At 39.6% G+C, this 19,359-nt stretch overlaps 1 protein-coding gene across 1 annotated transcript in view; it reads left to right on the top strand.

Moving 5' to 3' along the window:
• Positions 1 to 19,359, top strand: part of LOC148353209 (neuroligin-4, X-linked-like) — an 85,042-nt gene that overhangs the window by 35,550 nt on the left and 30,133 nt on the right. Inside the window, exons 6-7 of the mRNA XM_088352200.1 lie at positions 4,108 to 4,558; positions 7,731 to 7,944. Of these exons, the coding sequence (XP_088208326.1) occupies positions 4,108 to 4,558; positions 7,731 to 7,944 (665 nt within the window). The remainder of the gene's footprint in view (positions 1 to 4,107; positions 4,559 to 7,730; positions 7,945 to 19,359) is intronic.

The following is a 19,359-nucleotide window of genomic DNA, read 5'->3' as shown; positions in this document are numbered from 1 at the left end:
ACCTCCGACTAACTTTAGCCAATAGTGATCGATTCAACTGATGATTGACACATCTTTTTCGGCCAATTGCAGGGTTTGTTTTGCCCTTTTAGCCTATGCGAGCCTGTAAATGATAAAAAGGATCCGCCCCCTTTACCTCCGAATAACTTTAGCCAATAGTGATCGATTCAACTGATGATTGACACATCTTTTTCGGCCAATTGCAGGGTTTGTTTTGCCCCTTTAGCCTATGCGAGCCTGTAAATGATAAAAAGGATCCGCCCCCTTTACCTCCGAATAACTTTAGCCAATAGTGATCGATTCAAATGATGATTGACACATTGGTTAGCCAATGAAACGCCAGTATACTTGGCGTTCGGGGGAAAATCTAGTCGGCGGCTGCTTGCATTAGTTGCAAGACCTTGCGACTAAATATTGATCCATATATAAGGCGCACTGTATTATAAGGCGCATGGTCAGCTTTTGAAAAAAATTATGACTTTTAGGTGCGCCTTATAGTGCGGAAAATACGGTACTTTTTTTCCCGTTTTTCTTCTTCAAAATTGCTTCTTTTGCTCCAAAATGGCTTTTTGGGATGACGATTGGAGGGTAAATACTTTTTTCCATTATGTCTAGATTATTGCTCACAGTATCATATAATGTAGAGTAGTAAGTGTCCTTAATCAATACAGTTGTGCAATAAAATGGCTAGATTATTTCTAAGTAATAATTTTACAGTACAAAACATTTATAAAGCACGGTACTTGTTTTGTGTTAATTAATATTCGTGTTTGTAAATTGTGTTTGGGTGTATTTAATAAAATATAATTAAAATAAAGATAACAGTTTCAACTTCACGGGTTTTAATTATCACAGGTCATTTTCAGGACGCAACCCCTGCGAAAAACTATGGATTATTGTAAACTTACCGTATTTTCCGCACTATAGGGCGCACCGGGTTATAGGGCGCACCCCCCAAAAATAGTTTTTGGTCCTATATCTTCCATAGATAAGGCGCACCGGATTATAAGGCGCTACAACGGGAACGTCGACAAAACAGTCAGGTGATTCAATCCAACTGATTACCCCCTTAACATTCCCAAAGCTTGCAAAGAAGCAAATACGTGTCGTGGACACGTGCGGATGCGGTGTCCGTACGATGTCACTCAAATGCATCATTTCAAATATCATTCGGAAGGTTAAAGGTCTTGGGATTTAAGAAATGCCAAACATTTCTTAGTTTCTATTTTCTTTTTCGCTCGCAACTTTACTGTGCATATGACAATAAACACTTGGAATTGAGTTTAATTCACTCAACTCATCACAGCAACATCAAGATTGTTCTAAAACAAGATACCGGGAAAATATAAAGCCGCATAGCTCACCTAAGTTCTCACGTTCAATAATGATACGCAATCATGGTCTTCTTACAACCGTGAGTGAAGTAAATCCAGGAGAGTAAATTATTTGCAAATACAGACTAATAAAACATGTTTCTTTATGGTGTACTTTAGCAAGCTTGCTAACCTTGCTACGCCATTGCTAAACTCGGCCAATTGCAGGCTTTGTTTTGGCCATCTAGCCAGTCCGAGGCTCCGAATAACTTCAGCCAATAGCGATCAATTTAACGGATGATTGACACATCTTTTTCGGCCAATTGCAGGGTTTGTTTTCGCCCTCTAGCCAATCCGAGGCTCTTAATAACTTCAGCCAATAGCGATCGATTCAACGGATGATTGATACATCTTTTTCGGCCAATTGCAGTGTTTGTTTTGGCGCTCTAGCCAATCCGAGGCTCCGAATAACTTCAGCCAATAGTGATCGATTCAAATGATGATTGACACATTGGTTAGCCAATGAAACGCCGGTAAATAAATCCCAGCATACACCGCGGACTACCTAGCGTTCGGGGGAAAATCTAGTCGGCGGCGGCAAGTTAGTTGCAAGACTTTGCGAATTAATTTTGTTCCATAAATAAGGCGCACTGTATTATAAGGCGCACGGTCAGCTTTTGAATTTTTTTTTAGGTGCGCCTTATAGTGCGGAAAATACGGTAATCAAAACATTTGCCTTTGGAGCCTTTCGAATACTTGCTATTATCACTTCCCGTTGGCATAGCAATGACTCGCAGTACCTAGACTTTGATCCAATCAAAGCACATAAGAGACGTGAAGGCTTTTTATAGGTACAGTAGATGTATAAGGTGCCTTACACGGTATATAGCGATTGACAGGTGCTGGCGGTGAAATCTTTATGTAAGAAACGAAACACCGCATCCGGAGTTTGAATCACAAACCTTCTAGAGACTTGTAGTCCAAAGAGCTGCATTATTGGACCCCTTTAATTATTAACCCACTCCCCTAATGTAAAGCTGTATTGTCTGAAAGCCTTTTTATTATTTACTTACTATTGCAGGGCTCAAACCATTGTTTATGTGGGCCATTTATACAGTACATACCATACTGTAAAACTGTATGCTTCACTCTTCCAAGGCACGAAATCAACACTGCATGAGTTCTACCAACCTCAATGCAAAGAAATGCACCGTTCATCTCATCTCATCTCATTAGCTGCACCGCTTATCCTCAGTAGGGTCTTGGGGGTGCTGGAGCCCATCCCAGCAATCAACGGGCAGTGGGCAGGGGACACCCTGAACTGGTTGCCAGCCAGTCGCAGGGCTGTACCGTTCATAACATATTAAAATATGGGAATTCAAGGGGCTGGGTATTGACACTAATTTCCTGAAACAAATTTTTACACAAGAGTTGTTCAAAATGATTCTGTTCATATGAATTAATATGCATGTTCAGGGTGAAGGATTTGTTAAAAGCAGTTGTGGCTTTCAGGGCTTGCAAGGCCTTCTCTACTGGCCTAAAAATGTGTGATATTTTGTTTATGAATACTTTTTAAATAATTCCAAATTGTTAGCTACCTTTCATTGCTTTTTCCCTCATTGCACTGCTTTAAGGTTTAGGCTTTTATATTGAGGCATTTAGGGAGGGAGAGAGCCTTACTACACATTTTCAGACAAACCCACGTTTTAGACAAAATCCATTGTTAAGCGCATTTTATTGCCAAAGCCGAAGGCCAATATCAACAAATATACCACTTTAAACCTGTCACTCCCCCACAATTACTTGAGACCGTTGAGGCTCATTTTTACCTTCATTTTTCATAAATAATGGTTTCAAAACAAAGTGCAAGAAGAGTTATTTTCTAAAAATGTCACAAAATACTGCAGACTGGGATACTGACGTATTTACCTTTTGTGCAGACGGCGCTGGGCAGAGAAGTGCGTTGAGTGCTATAACCACTACTGCTCACCCAATCAAATTTCTCTTTGTGCTTTACTGAGTTTTCTGGGTGTTTACAGTTTCTTCTGTTGGTTTTGATCATAAAGTGCCTCAACAGTGAACTTAAATTGTTCAATGAGCTTCCATATAACTGATTTCTCAGCGACTTACAGCCAAAACAGGGTCCGTTGGTGTGACACCTTGACTGTAAAGTGTGGTGGGGAGTATGCTCTTTATATACTGGACAGCACTCATTAGAGTTAAAACGCTTTTTATGAATTTTGCGTGAGGATGATTTATCCCTGAGCCATATGTACCTATGAAGGAGCCATATCTGGTGCGTGGGCCATATGTCCCCGACACCAGCTATTGAGCAATTAAACGAAATGCAACAACATTTAGCAGCAACAAATTAAATAAAACCTAAAATAAGTCGCCAGATATGTTTTCAGTTTTGTGTGCTCGTTTAACTTTGTGATGACCCTCAAGAAGCTGTCTCTGACTTTGTTTGTCTCTCTTTTGAGGGACCTGTAGCGCCCAAGATATGAATACCCATCCATCCATCCATTATCTGCACCGCTTACCCTCAGTAGAGTTGCGGGGGGTGCTGGAGCCCATCCCAGTTATCTTCGGGCCGTGGGCAATAATTCTCTGGCCTGTGTTGATGACTCTCCCCCCAGGACAATTGTTATGAACACCCCTGGGACAATTGGAGCCGATTTTTAAACTCAGATCATTAAACCAGTTTTTCACACAAGGTCATTGCTAACTAAGACCATACACACGCATTTCAAATTAGTAACTCAAGTCTAATTTGTCTTCCTGTCCGCCTCAGATTTGTTCCACAGGGCCATTATCCAGAGCGGCAGCGCATTAGCCAGCTGGGCTGTCAATTACCAGCCCAGCAAGTACGCACGGCAGCTGGGGGAGCGGGTGGGCTGCGGTATCGACGACAGCACCCAACTGGTGGCCTGCCTCCAGGGCCGCAGCTACCGAGAACTGGTAGAGCAGCATGTCACACCGGCCAAGTATCACACAGCCTTCGCTCCGGTCATCGATGGCGACGTGATACCGGACGACCCGCAGATCCTCATGGAGCAGGGCGAGTTCCTCAACTATGACGTGATGTTGGGGGTCAACCAGGGCGAGGGTGTGAAGTTCGTGGAGGGCATCGTGGACTCAGAAGACGGTGTCACGGCCGAAGACTTTGACTTTGCCGTCTCTGACTTTGTGGATAGTCTGTACGGATACCCGGAGGGTCGAGATACGCTCAGAGAGAGCATAAGGTGAGAACATTTTAGTCTTTATAATTTACGGATTCCGATAACATCACACGCAGCAAAACATACATGGTTAAATGAGTCTTTGGCAAGGACTCACTGGAGTAGTGCTGAAGCACAGTCAGAAGTAAGACCTTAAGCCGAAGTCCAAGTCGGACTAGTGTTGGGCCAAAAATGCCTTTCATTATGTCCCTGGCTTTCTTTTTGAATATATAGAAGGTTATACAAGTGTATACCTAAACAATGTCTGGATGATACACAAAAAAAAAATAAAAAAATAAAAACTCAAAAATAAAACACTTTTTTATTGAAAAAGGAAAATACAGAAGTTGCCTTATCACATTAACGTACTGAACTCTTGCGATGTCGATTTAAAGAACTTCTTTTTGTCTCTGGTTATCATCCACCCGTCACTGTTCTTCTTTGTTTCTCTGCTTTCGCTCTCTTAAAGTGCTGGCTTCTTAAGGACGTACTGCTTCTGTGGTTTATGACCCAATTTTTAGCCAGTCAAAATGTCGAACGGTGTTGAATTTTTCCCGTCAGCTTTAAAAAAATCCTTTAATGATGGAAACATGTTGGTTAATTTGATCTTATGTAAATGCTTTTACAGTCTTGTTCTTATTTTATTAAGACAGGCTTTAATTTTTTTGTCATAAATCATCTTTCCTACTCCCATGTTTCCACAAATGAAATATGAAATTTTAGGTTTGCGTCAGGCTTGGTCCTGCAAATCAAGTTAATTGGTAGGGCTCGGGCTAGATTGGAGTTTAACATCCATGGGCCTCGGTCAGGCTGGATTTTTTAGGCCCGACCTTACCTCTAAGCATAGTGCAGTCATGGAATTCTTTATCAGGACAGGGTTCAGTACACGGGAAGTCAGGTAGTGAGGCAAAAATTGTGGTCCAAGATGCAGGAGTGGTTTTGGTGGTTCAGTTAACTCAATCAGCAAAGTAGACAGTCCAAGAGTCCGTCAGGTGGTGCTCATGATCTGCATGGGCAGGCAAGGGTTCGGTACACTGGAATAACGGGGCTGAGACAAACGTGCTTGGACGTTGCAAGGAAGGCAACAAACTAGCACAGAGCCAATGAGACAGAGTGTTTAAATAATGACAAGGGATGACCGCGATAGGAGGGAAAATAAGACAAGCGACCATAGCTGTGACCAGAAAATTGGACCTGGAAGTAATTCGTACTCATAGTAGGCTTTTTAAATTTAAAATTTAAGAAAAAAACCACTATTAAGAACAAACGTGCTTGAGGCCCGTTTTAGTTACAATAGCATTAGCTCACACAATACAGCTAGCTTGTAAAACTTTGATAGTTTGTGGAAATTAAATCACTTGAAATATGTCAAAATCAACATTGTATAGCTATTATCAACCAAAAAAAAACTTTACATTTACAATCAAAACAATTTCCGGGGCTACCATAGGAAGGAAAAGTGCAGTTAGCTGAATATAGTGCTGCTGGCTTTATGGCTGGGACTTTCTGATTAAATGTGTCATGTGACCCACCTTCAGCAATTAAAATATTAGTTACATGAAACAAATGTATGTGATGGTTCAAAACTTATAAATAATTCCTGAAAATAAAAAAGGCAACAATGGCAAAAATTTAACTATGAGTATGCCATAACTTGGGGGATGAAATGTCTTTATCCTTTTATACTAATTGCTGTCACTTCATTTTGTGATCCCACCGGTTGCCTGCCAATTACAAGGGGCAAGTTAAAATTGTGATCATTCTTTTCTCACTACTGATTTGAATGTATTTAGCATTAGCATTAGCATTATTTGGGTCTTTTGTATTTTCCACATGTATCTGTGTTCAATAGCCAAGGCTTAAAAATGAAGCGTATTTCTAATTCATTAGCATACCATGTTAATTTCTTATGAGTGTTAATGGACTTTTTTGAAAGGTATTTTGTCACAATCACGTTGCCAAGCAACTATTGGAAAATGACTGAGAACTGGAACTCACTCCCTTCTGTTTCCTGCAACTTGAAATGTGAAAGAGGACAAAAAAATCCTCCTCAATGACAAAGCATTGGTGTTAAACAGTTCCATTGAGGTTTTTTATTATATTAAAGCATATTAAAATAAAATAAAACTTTTATATACTAAAGAGGCAGAACACGGTGGGGTATAACATAAACGAAACAAAAGTAAATGGGAAATTACAGCTTCATGCAAGTCCTTTGTCCAGCCTAAATCCTGCAGGTAGTTTGATAACACTAAAGGCCTATTTCCCAACAGTGAATCAAAACACCATTTAGAACAATATAAGACTGTAAAATGACTAGATCAGGCATTTAAAACACAACATACATTTGTTAAAAAAAGAACTGAGTTACGAGGTCATTTCTGTCAAAAGTTATGATTTTTAAGATAAATGCAAAACAAATGCTCCATGGCCACTAGGCTGCAGTAAACAATATCCTCTCACCTTTAGTAGGCCCGGTTTTGTAATTTGATCTGATGTAGTCTAATCTAATTGCCCATGCACGGCTGAAACCTTTTCTTTGTATTCTTTAAAGTTCATTTCAAACCAGCACTTGAGTTTAGAATAGAATAGAATAGAATAGAATAGAATAGAATATACCTTTATTGTCATTGTTACAAATGGGCTAACATATTGTGACAACGAAATTGGGCATGACACTCCAGTTTTACACATTGAGTTTGTAAAGTGCGGTGAGTTGATTCAGGTGTAAAACTGCATTCACTCAGCTGTTACAATGAACCAGTTAAAACATTTAATGCTAAAAATGAACATACTTTTCACCATTTAAGGGGAAAACATGTGTCATTATGATTATGATATGTAAAGAAGGCTACCAGAGTAGGCTGAGTGATAAAGCATCATACTGAAAAACTATAGTAAGATAAACATTTTAAGTTGACATTCTTTTACAGATGGAGCTTGAAAACAGAAAGTCTGAATCCGGCCCTAAAGCCAAAATGAGTTTAACACCTCTTGTCTAGATGAATGCATACATTGAGACTGTGACATATTTAAGTATTACAATACATGCTACCTCGTCGACATTCAACAGATCATTTGAGCTGCTTTGAGGACTCCAAACTGTACAGCTGTCCATTAGCTGACACCAAAATCCATGTTGACTTGTACTCACTGGCAAAGATTTGATGGACAATGTTGCTTTTCCACACCAAAGGTTCATGTACACGGACTGGGCCGACCGTGACAACGCAGAGACCAGACGGAAGACCCTGGTAGCGCTATTCACAGACCACCAGTGGGTCGCTCCGGCCATCGCTACAGCGGACCTCCATGCTCAGTATGGCTCGCCCACATACTTCTACTCCTTTTATCACCACTGCCAGAGCGAAGCAACACCTCCCTGGGCAGACTCTTCACATGGGGACGAGGTATGTTTTCAGCTATTTGCCATCTTGAAATACTGTCGGAAAAACTTGGGCACATAATACAGTGGCTTCTCCTCATACGAGCTACTCTTTTTCCAGTGCCTTGCAAAAGTATTGCCTCGCAAGAACTTTTTGCCGTATTGCCATATTTGAGGATTCAAAGTCATAGATAAAAAAAATTCAAATTATTTTCTAATGAGAAATTTTTTTTGAAAATAAATCAAATTTATATAATTTGAATTGAAAAGAAAAGTAGGTGTGCATTCTCCTTTTGTTTATATTTGCCCATTCTTCCTTACAAACCAGTTTATGTTCCGTTAAGGTTTGATGGTGATCGTTTGTGCACAGGATTTTACACATCTTTCCACAAATGTGTTATAGGATTAAGGTCTGGACTTTGGCTTGGCCATTTGAAGAACTATAGAAAAGCAACCCCGGAGCATGATGCTGCCACCACGATGTTTGACGGTGGGGATGGTGCTTTCAGTGTGATGTGCAGTGTTACTCTTATGTCAAACGTAATGCTTTGCATTCGGTCCAAAAAGTTCCATTTTGGTCCCGTCTGACTAGGGCACCTAATTCCACATGTTATATGTGTCTTCCATGTGGCTTCTTGCAATCGCCAAACGGGCCTTTTTATGGTATTCTTTCAGGAAGAGCTTATGAACAGATTGTTCCACCACAGCAGTGTATTACTTGTAGCAATGTCGAGTGGTTAATAATTATTTGAACAAATAATCGATTAACCATTTAAACTAAAGAGTGAGTTTTTTATTTTTAAACTTGTCTTGCCTTGTTGGAGCACCACATCTTTTTTTCAAATAATTATAGCAGGGAAACAAATGAAAAACCTTTTCGGTCTCATAATTTAAAGGATTGGCAACACACAACTTTAAGTGGATTCTTTATACCGTTTTGTATAATTCGATATACTTTGATAATGACACACACTTGGATTTATGGAGTTTTATTTTATCTTACTCAAGAAACCTGAATCAAACACAGAACAAAATAAGAATAAGGAAAAAACACAAAGATCTTAATTGGCACCATGTAAATAGAAAAAAACATTAGCTTAATTATTGCCTTATTGTAACCTAATAGAATTCCCCCTTACGGTCACACCAATTCCTATACTCAGTACCACGAGATTACCTGTGGCTATGGTTCCATGAAGGCCGAGCCTGGATGTCCACAGCGGTCAAGCGGTAAGGGACCCTCAAGGCTGGAGACCCGGTCGGGATGAGGACCATGGAATACAGTGTTTTGAAGCCGTCGGTGGCTTTGGGTGGCTGGAGGTTTCTTTGAGGTTGTGTCCCACCAGGTTGGCCGCTGTTTTCGATCTGGCTTTAGTGCTGGCCTGCAAGGTTCTCTGGTTGCTTGTTAAGCTAGGACTGGGTCCGAACCTTTTTAGTTACATGCGGGCCAGGATTTGCATTTGTGCTGCTTGTTTAGCTGGCTCTATAGAACTCGTTTTTGGCTCTGGTCAGCTCGCTGGCCTTTTCAAACCGAATAGGAGTTTCTCCAGCAACCTTTGATGTGCGCCCTACCAACCTACATTCATCCAGTATCTGCCAGATAATTAAATCATTGTAATTGAATAAAACTAGTTTTCAATTCACATGTTTTGTCATTGTTTGATCATTTTCTGACATTGCAACGGGTAAAATTGTATAAGTTCTGCTTGTGTGTGGAGTCAGCTGAAGTAATCATCCTTGCATTGAAGATGGAGGTGGAAGGGGAGAGAAAGAGAGGGAGAGGAAGGTGGAAGCGCGAGCGAGTTGTGGAAGACACTCTTGTCTGCCTGTGATAACAATACTGTCCCAAAGTTCAGTCCTCTATAGCCTTTTGGTGTTCCAATGTGATTATGGGACTTTTGGTTGCTTCTCTGATTTGTTTTCTCCATGTTTGGAGTGAAGGTATGGAGGGATAGACAGGTTTTTGTAGATTTGCAGTGGTTTTATGCTCTCTCCATTTTATATTATTGCTTGTACAGTTCTCCAGGAGATGTGCAAATTATGCAAAATCTTCTTCCCATTTTTGTGTTGAACTTTTCCACAACTTTATTACTGTCCTGCCTGGTGTGTTTTTTGTTCTTCATAGTGCTGTCTGTTCGTCAGTGTCTGCTCTGACAGACCTCTCAGCCTGTCACAGGGCAAGTGCATTTGAACCGAGCCTTTTTGCACTCTGTCATTGTTAGTAGTTTTAAATGATATTGGATCATTCAGAAGTGAAGCTGCAATGTCGCAAAATGACGAGAGTTATTAAATGTTTTTCGCTAAGCACTATACAAGAACATTGAGATGCAAAATGTCTTCAGAGAAAAAATCTTGCCTGACATACGAGAGAAAATCAAAGTTACAGAAATTTCCAAACGCTACCACCAAAGGTCCGAGTGCCCGAGACCACTAACCGCCAGTTAACACATGCGCTTTCCGACATACAAACCTGACACCGTGCTCTTGTGTTATATTTTTCTATCGTGCTCTCTCGTGTTCCCTCAGTCCTCCACCACCATGCATACACTTCCATGAGCAACGGCAGATTTTCTCCAGGGCAAGTGCTCATAGTCAACTCACATTTTATTTCATTAAAATAATTTTATTCATCTTATTGCTGTATTTTTTCGCTTAAAATCTGACAGAAGTCACTAGCTAAGAAGGAGTACACAATAATAATCGGGCTGACAGATAGCGGACTGATTATAGCATAATATGACGACCGGATAAGAAACTGTAGTCTGAAACTTTTCAGCAATTTCTATGTGAATGTGTTTTTAGTTATCAGTAAGTGGGTTTTTATAGCTCTTTAGGGTTAACTTGATTTTGGGAGGTTGGAAACAGATGATTTGTTTTTTAGTTATTTTTTCATAAAGGACATTTATTTGAGGTATGAAAAAATATGGATGTATTAGCTAGATCTGTGGATGAAATAATATTGTATATAAAAGGCCCACTGTACTTGGCTCCATGGTGGGCAGTTGGATAAGAACATCAAACACATCATCAACGGGCGGATGTAGAACTCCACAATGGACTAGGATAGGATGATTGAATTTAATTAAAAACTAGGGATACGTTAAAACACCAATACCTTTCACAAAGCCTGGCATTGCATTGTCATTAGCCAAAGTCATTTAACAGTAGTCGCTCCTCAGGTTGCTTCACTGACAGCAGATTGACATGAGGGACTTTGAGTATTGCAATTTCTAGGAAAATTACTCCCACTTGCTTACCCACAATTTATTTATTGAATGATATTCAAAATCAAAATTGTATTTCTTGGGCACAATATTCCTTTTTCATAGCCAGATATTGACACGTAGACTGCCCTGATTATGTTGTTTTTTTAACTCACGGATTGGGGGACAAAATCAGGTTGGGGACCCGTTTTCAGTAGGTAACGTGCCTTTTCCATGGCATAATTATGCTAAGATGAACAATTGATGGTCCAATAACACTTTTTAACAGTAGATGTTGATAGTACCCTGCTTGATCTCTTCTTCCTGTTCAGTCAATTGGCGCGTTTGAGGGGGACCACAATTTAATGTGATTTTTTTGGTTTTATTCCGTCTTTCTCCACATAAAAATAGCTTTCAATAAAGTTAGTGATAATGGGAAGGACAAAGGAGAAACAGCTACAACAATGATCGAGTAAAGAGAAATGATTGTAAATAATTATTCATGTTTAGTTACACACTTTTATTATTTTGAATTACCTTTACCATGGCTATTTTAAAGCCGTTTTACAGGGTCACTTATGTGAGATAGGCTTACATAAGAGAATGTACGGTACTTGAAGTCGGGTTGGTTTTGCTGGTCATTTTGTTTTTGGAAAAAAAAGGTGAATGTATTTTACTATTTCTGCTTTATTCTGCACAATACTTTCATCAAGCAAATTTAAGGTGTGGGCATTTTTTGTTGTTTGGCTCGCAGCAGGTCATTATGGTGGAATGATGGGTAAGTCATTTTTTGTAACTGAAAAGCTTTTATCTATAAAAGTAAATTAGTTGGTTTGGATAATTTGCCAGAGTAATTGTCACTCTAGGTTTAATAGGCCAAGGAGCACTTAGTGGAGTTGAAAACTGCTACGTTGGTCTCACACTTGAAAGTGGTCAGCTTTTATGTGCTATAGGACGTGTATACAGCAATAAAAACACTGATTTGAACACGAAACCCTCACAACACATCGACCTGTTAGGCAATAGGCCATATTTACTTTTAGGTATATTTGCATTGTCCTCTGGCTAAATGTTTTTTTTTTGTACCTTATGGTATATAATCCAAAAGTGACCTTTGCGGATGAATATTGATTTATTGTTTTAGTTTTTTTTCCAATGCCCACCACCATCAAAAGTATTGTTGTACTATGAACAAACCTATATGTATAATTTCAAAACATCAAATCAAAGCATATTTTAAAGGTGGGGTGCGGGACTTGAACATTTGTTACTCTCTGCTGCCATCACCTGACGTAAAGGCATGACTGCAGCAATAGGCAACCTGTTCACGTACTTGCACTTCTTAAATGCGCTCGAAAAAACTTTTTCTTAAAATCTTTTTGGGGGTTTTAAGTTGCCGTTTGGACTTTACTAGAAGCAGGCCTTTTCTTACTTTTTCCCGTATTCAAGCTCCATTTTAAAATACACCTTTTCCATGATAAAGATCTGTAAATGCTAATTTTATAGTTACTTTAAACTGGCTTTTTCCTCAACACACATATTCCTCGTGTCCATCTTTTACTGCTCTGGCGCCCCTGCATAAATTGGCTGCATTGTTGCATAAGGCGCAGGGTTTAAGGCTTAGGAAAAAATAAAATATAGGACAATATAAAATAAAATATCCAGGTATTAAGTATTATAACGGGGGCAGCATGACGGCGCAGTGGTTAGAGCGTGTGCGGCACAGTTCTGAGGTCATGAGATCGAACCCTCTTGTGTGGAGTTTGCACGTTCTCCCGCGCTTGCGTGGGTTTCCTCCCACGTTCCAAAAACATGCATGTAAGGTTAATTAGTTGGTCCAAATTGTCCCGAATTGTCTTTCCCTGTGTGCCCTGCGACTGGCTGGCAACCAGTTCAGGGTGTCCCCTGCCCACTGCCAGAATATAGCTGGGATGGGCTCCAGCACCCCAGTGACCCTACTGAGGATAAGCGGTGCAGATAATGGATGGATGGATATTTAAAAAAAAAAAAAACCTCATAAAACCTCCAGCATACAACCCACCCCCCTTTCCTCAGATAAAAATACGATAACAGTAAATAAGTGCGGTGGAAAATGAAGCGTAAGGGTTCTTTGAATACAGTTCGGCATTGTTAAGACATACCTAATAAGAAAAAAATAACTTCAAACTTTTTAAGGACACCTATAACGACGCACCCCCTTTTGTGATGCCTTAACTTAACTAGCCATGCCTGAAACAGTTGCAAGTTATTGTGCTTGCGAAATAATAAAAACACGTTTGTCTTGAAAGGTGTTTTTTTTTTCAAGCATTTTTGAAGGGGCGTCGCTACTTCGTGGTTCCACGTTCGCGGGTTCAGAGCTTTGCGGGTCTAAATAATAATAAAATAAAAAAAATAAAAAAACATTCTTTTTTTTTTAAGCATTTTTGAAGGGGCGTCGCTACTTTTCGGATTTTCACTTTTCGCGGGTGGTTTTGGTCCCCATTAACCAAGATAACCGAGGGATTACTGTATACATATCAAATAGAGCAGGCAGCACGGGGGCACAATGGTTAGACGTGTGCAGTACAGTTCTGAGGTCGCGAGATCAATCTTCTGTGTAGTGTTTGGCATGTTCTCCCCATACTTGCGTGGGTTTCCTCCGGGGAACTCTGGTTCCCTCCCACATTCCAAAAACATGCTTGTCTGGTTAATTGGCCAATTGTCCCTAGGTATGAATGAGCAAGTGAGTTGTCTGTCCCTGTGTGCCCTGCGATTGGCTGCAAACTAGTTCAGGGTGTCCCCTGCCCACTGCCCGAAGATAGCTGGGATGGGCTCCAACAGCCCCGCGACCTTATTGAGGATACGCGGTGCAGATAATGGATGGATGGATATCAAATAGAAATATACATTTCGAGGTTGGTGTGTGTCTGGCAATGCGTTTTACAAATAAATGTACCCACAGCTCATTCATCATTTAAGAGGCGCAGAAAGAAAGCAAGAAATAAACCTGAGCATAGAAAAAACTTTTATTGTCTAAGTTTACCTTAGAAATGAAGTCTAAGTGCTTCTCCTTTTGAATAAAAGCACCAATAGATAGGTATTACTCCATTATGAAAAGAAAACTCCATGTGTTGAGAAAGAAAATATTTGATGGAATGACTTACTTTTAGCTTGCTAATAAATTCATTACTTGTATTGTTTGGGGCGGAGGTGTGCGTCAAATGTTAATCCTTGATCTCACAGTCGCCCTTTGCCAACAGGCAAGACAATTGCGACCCTCACTCAGCACATTTATACGTTATATACTAATTGTATTTATACTATTCATTTTGTGAAGATTTAGCCATTTATTACATTTTTAATTATATATTTACTTGATGACAGTTGAAGCAGTCTCCCTTGACTTCACATAACTGATCCATGGCCCATTAATGCATTTCCTTACAAATTATATTCAATTAGTCTTGGTTTCAGAAAAGCACCAATTAAATAGTGTCGATACAACATAATGAGTTTGCCGAAACAACTGCTAAGAGGAAATGAAAACATTTTTCTATGCAATAGTAGCCTTACGGTTTACACATTTCTCAATCAATAATGGCCTTACCAACATCTGAGCAAAAACAAAAAAAATACTGAATTTGAAAAGGATATCATATGTGATAATGGCTTTACAGTACGTTAATACGGCCATTATTACATTGTATGTAGTTATGGCCATAATCGCTAACCAATAGTTAAATTCTACCTTCAATAACTATTTCATGGCTATAAACAATAAACTGCAGCTACAGATGCAGCACATATAAAAAAAGCATTAATAATAACCTCATCAAATTTCAATAATATTTAGGAATCTTATTCACCAAAAATCCTTTCCATCTGTGTACAAACGTCATCCTTTTTTCATTTTTCAAGAAGCTTTCAGTTACTCTGTCATACAGATTATCCATACGTTTCAATTCCACCAAAAAGTTTTTTCCATTGCCAGCTAAGCTTATGCTAAAGAGTTGAGCCTGTCTTGTCGCAGTACTGGCATATGTTTTTATGTAATTTAGGGCTGAAAAGGTTTGTTTGCCAGAAGCAGTGGACAGAGATGTTTTTCTTCAATTTTTCATTGTGATTCTTCCATTACCACTTTTTGGCCAATTATAGTTTGTGAAACCTCTGACGTTTCCTTAGGGCTTCGGGAAGGCCCTCGCTCAACTTACTCGAAATCTGATTGGCTAAACCAACAGTTTTATCGTGATTTATTTTATGCTTCAGGGCCTGCATGATAAAGGCATCTGGGTAGATTTCTGACCCTGACAGCAAGTAATTGCTGAAATGTGATTGGTTGAATACTTAAATATGAAAGCAGACATTTAAGGGCAGCACAACCAAGGCAAAAACAATGAAAGAAAACTGACAGACAATTTGGAATGAGTTAATAAGTATTGATGGACAGAATTTAATTACTATCACATGATTCTGATCTTTTTAGGCCAGCAGAGAAGGCATTAATGGCCCACCACTGTTAAAATGCAATATTTATTCTACACATTTTACAGCATTGGAAAACGTTAACAGTGTATGTGTCAAGTTTTTCCCCCTACAGAAAGCATATTAAAACAAAAATACATTCCTCTCCCCCAAATTTCTAAATTTGTAAAAATCTTTTGGAAAACCCCCCAGGGAGCCACCCTGCAGCGCAAAGAGCTGCATGCGGCTCCTAACCCACAGGTTGCCGACTCCCGGATTAACAAAATGCTTTCACTCGATACTCTCACATAAACAAATTTGATACGAAACTAGATACACTTTGCCAAAAGATTGTTTTTAAAGACTTGAGTGGAAGGAAAGCTTTTTTTATCTACATTTTTAAGGTTACTTTCAAATTCAGAGTCAGGTCGTAAAAATACGTTTTCAGAATCATTGTCAAGGGCTGCCAACACATAAAAATACATTTTTTTCGTTTTATATTAAAAAAAAAACTATTTTAAAGGGTTTCGTGTAATTCATCAGTTAGTATCAAGCCCCTGGGAATTACTTCAATAAAAAAAATCACCAATAGATGGCAGGCATGGCTTTGATCAAATCTTTGTCTGCACATCTTCCCATTCAAGGGAAACGTCTGGCATTGAATCAGTTAATTTTACAACAATCATCAAGCTTGGTAATAATATTATGCCTTAAAAGACCGTCCTGCTGGGTCTGTCCAGTTAAAAAGCAAAATGTTAGCAGCTAATGGAGATTGACTGCGGCACCATCTGCTCCCCGCCCACCTGCACGCCGCAACCCTGAAAATCTCCCGACAAGGCCGATCCTTGTGCACACAGCTTCATAAAAATGTGGCTCTTTGTTTCGTCCCTCCTTTACGACTCTATTAAATACAACACGCTTGACGGGGCGGACATGCTAATGTTAGCATAGCTGCAGCTAACGCATCTGAGGTGCCTGACTGTTACTTGCGTTTAATCCGCATAAATCCAGCGACAGATGAGAGTAGCCGCGCTCACAGTAGCCTCCGGCAATAATCGTGCTAGTGTTTTTTTATGTATTACAGTGATAATAAAACTGGCAAACCGCAAATCTCTTGTGAGCAGTAGCACACTGTCATCTACGCTCAACCCACGATGCGGAGATTGGATTTTTTTATTGTCGACGGCAGACTGAGGTTGTGTAAAAGATTAACGGTTAAAGAGATTTGAAGATTCAGGGAACTATTGGGAACTTTTAGAAATGATGCTAAAGATATGCAACCTGCATAAAGACGTTTCATTTCACGTAGCTTTTAAGAGTCGCTTTTCCGGAATACATTTATCTTTGATTGTGTTATGAATTTACCAAAAGTGCCAATTTTTTATCAAATGAGCTGTTTCAAAAGATTCATTTGCTCAGCTGTTTTTCAACATCTTGCCTGCAGTCTTCTAGGTTCCCCATAATAGAGCAGTAGGATGTATTAAGTCTTATAAGTCTTACTTTTTTCAGAGGTTGTCCTTTCCTGTGACACAAACTCTGTTGCAACATGAAAGGAAAACAACCCTGACCCGCGCTTACGTGTGTCATATTATAGACGACCTTCAGACACCTTTTTCATGGCCAAATTTAAGCACCTTTTAAAGACGCTTTATATTTTGATGACAGGTAAGGCACATCATGGTGACTGTATGAAGAGGTGGGTTGAGCAGCCAAAAATTTTACTCAAGTAAAAGTACTGTTACTTCAAAATAAAGTCATCCAAATAATTACTCGAGTAAAGGTAAAAACATATTTGGTGAAAAAACTACTCAAGTACTGAGTAACTGTCCTCTATTTTTTTAAAACAACTCTTCATTCAAATCATAAAATCATTAAAACTCATCCAATCAACACTAAATTACTTTTAATTTAAAAATAAGTTAAAATACTTAAGGTAAATTCAAGTACTTTAATAAACAATAAACTCACAACAGTATAAATCAAAGGAAGAAATTAATTAGCACATTTAAAGCCTAGTACCATTTTTAACAGGCTCTGCAGCTACCGCTATCCCAGGGGTCGGCAACCAACATAATTAATAGAGCTATATTGGGCCCCTCCTCCCCCCATGAGTCGCAAAATATAAATAAAAGCCTTACATAAGCCTTAAAATGAACACAAATCATGTTGTAGGTATCAATACTAGCCTGTTGTCAAAATCACTAAGTTGGATGGAGCACATCCTGTAAAGAATGACAATACTATGTTATCTGATACTGCCTCAAGTTTGTTAATGAATTATTCATTCATTATCTGCACCGCTTATCCTCAGTAGGGTCGCAGGGGGGCTGGAGCCCATCCCAGCCATCCTCGGGCAGTGGGCAGGGGACACCCTGAACTGGTTGCCAGCCAGTTGCAGGGCACACAGAGACAGACAACTTACTCGCTCATTCATTCCTAGGGACAATGTGGACTGGCCAATTAACCTGAAATGCATGTTTTTGGAATGTGGGAGGAAACCGGAGTGCCCGGAGGAAACCCACAGAAGCACGGGGAGAACATGCAAACTCCACACAGGAAGGTTCAATCTCATGACCTCAGAACTGTGCCGCAATAATGAATTACGAAACGTTAAATTGTTTTGTACAAAATTAAAGAAATGCAATTAAGAAATCCCAATTTTGATGACATTTTTATTTTGAGGATTGATAGAAACAACAACAACAGGCCAACAAAGAGGGCAATAAAACATAGCATGTATTTATGAAAGTAAGGTTAAGTACATAAAATTATATTAAAACAGCTTAAGTTTGATTTCTGTGGAGTTATTTTTAAACTGCCACCTGCTTGGCATGTGACACTGCCCCTTTAAAAGGAGCGGGGCTTGGGCTGTCTTTCTTACGTGGAGGGGATTAAAGTTATTAACAAACGGCATAAATGTAACCTCATGTAGCGGAGTAACAGAACCGTTTCTTCTACACAAATTTACTCAAGTAAAGTAAATGGAAGGAGACCAAGAGGAAAGCAGCGATTGACGTGGATGGATGGTGTTATGAGTGCACTGGAGGAAAGATGTCTAAATGTAGTGGAAGCTAGAGCTCTTGTTGGTGATAGGAATGAGTGGAGAAATGTTGTGAAAGAATAGTGGTATGTTTGGACGCGTTCTTAGGGATGGGCAGGGCACCTGTACAATGCGGCAGGGGTAAACCAGTGAAAGCTGTCGGGCTCTGCTGTTGAACAGAAGAGTGTGTTGTGTCACCCTGACCTGAGTGACATGGCCGCTTTCTTGTGTCCTGTTTCTTCTGGAGAAACGAGGACATTACCGACTTGGGTGCTGAGGTGCTTAAACTTGTGCATTTAACCCAAACACCTCTGGGCATTTGGGTTGGCTCCGGACAAATTTCCATGCTTTTTGCGACTTTCTCCTCTTTTCTTTTTTATGGTTTATGTGTTTGTCTTGCTGTTGGTCACCCCTCTCAAGGGATATGAGCAGGGTAGATAGATAGATAGATAGATGGATGGATGGATAGATGGATAGATGGATAGATGGATAGATGGATAGATGGATCGATGGATAGATGGATAGATGGATAGATGGATAGATGGATAGACATAAATATTAACACGCCCACCGTACAAGTAATGTTCCCGGCAGATCAAGGGTTGTTTCTGATAGTGTGAGAAATGCATTGTTTATCACTTCGAGGAAATTGTAGTACGTTATTTGTATTTGATGAGTAGCGGAAGAATGGAGTAATGCACTATGTATTATCAAGAGTGGCTTTGCAAAATTTTATATATAACGTGTTACAGTACTC

The sequence above is a fragment of the Urocampus carinirostris genome, chromosome 14, assembly GCF_059441175.1.
Source record: "Urocampus carinirostris isolate Australia breed hairy pipefish chromosome 14, RoL_Ucar_1.0, whole genome shotgun sequence".
In the NCBI taxonomy this organism is placed as follows: domain Eukaryota; kingdom Metazoa; phylum Chordata; class Actinopteri; order Syngnathiformes; family Syngnathidae; genus Urocampus; species Urocampus carinirostris.
The sequence above is the reverse complement of the archived record's forward strand: the minus strand, read 5'-3'. Positions and strand labels throughout refer to the sequence as shown.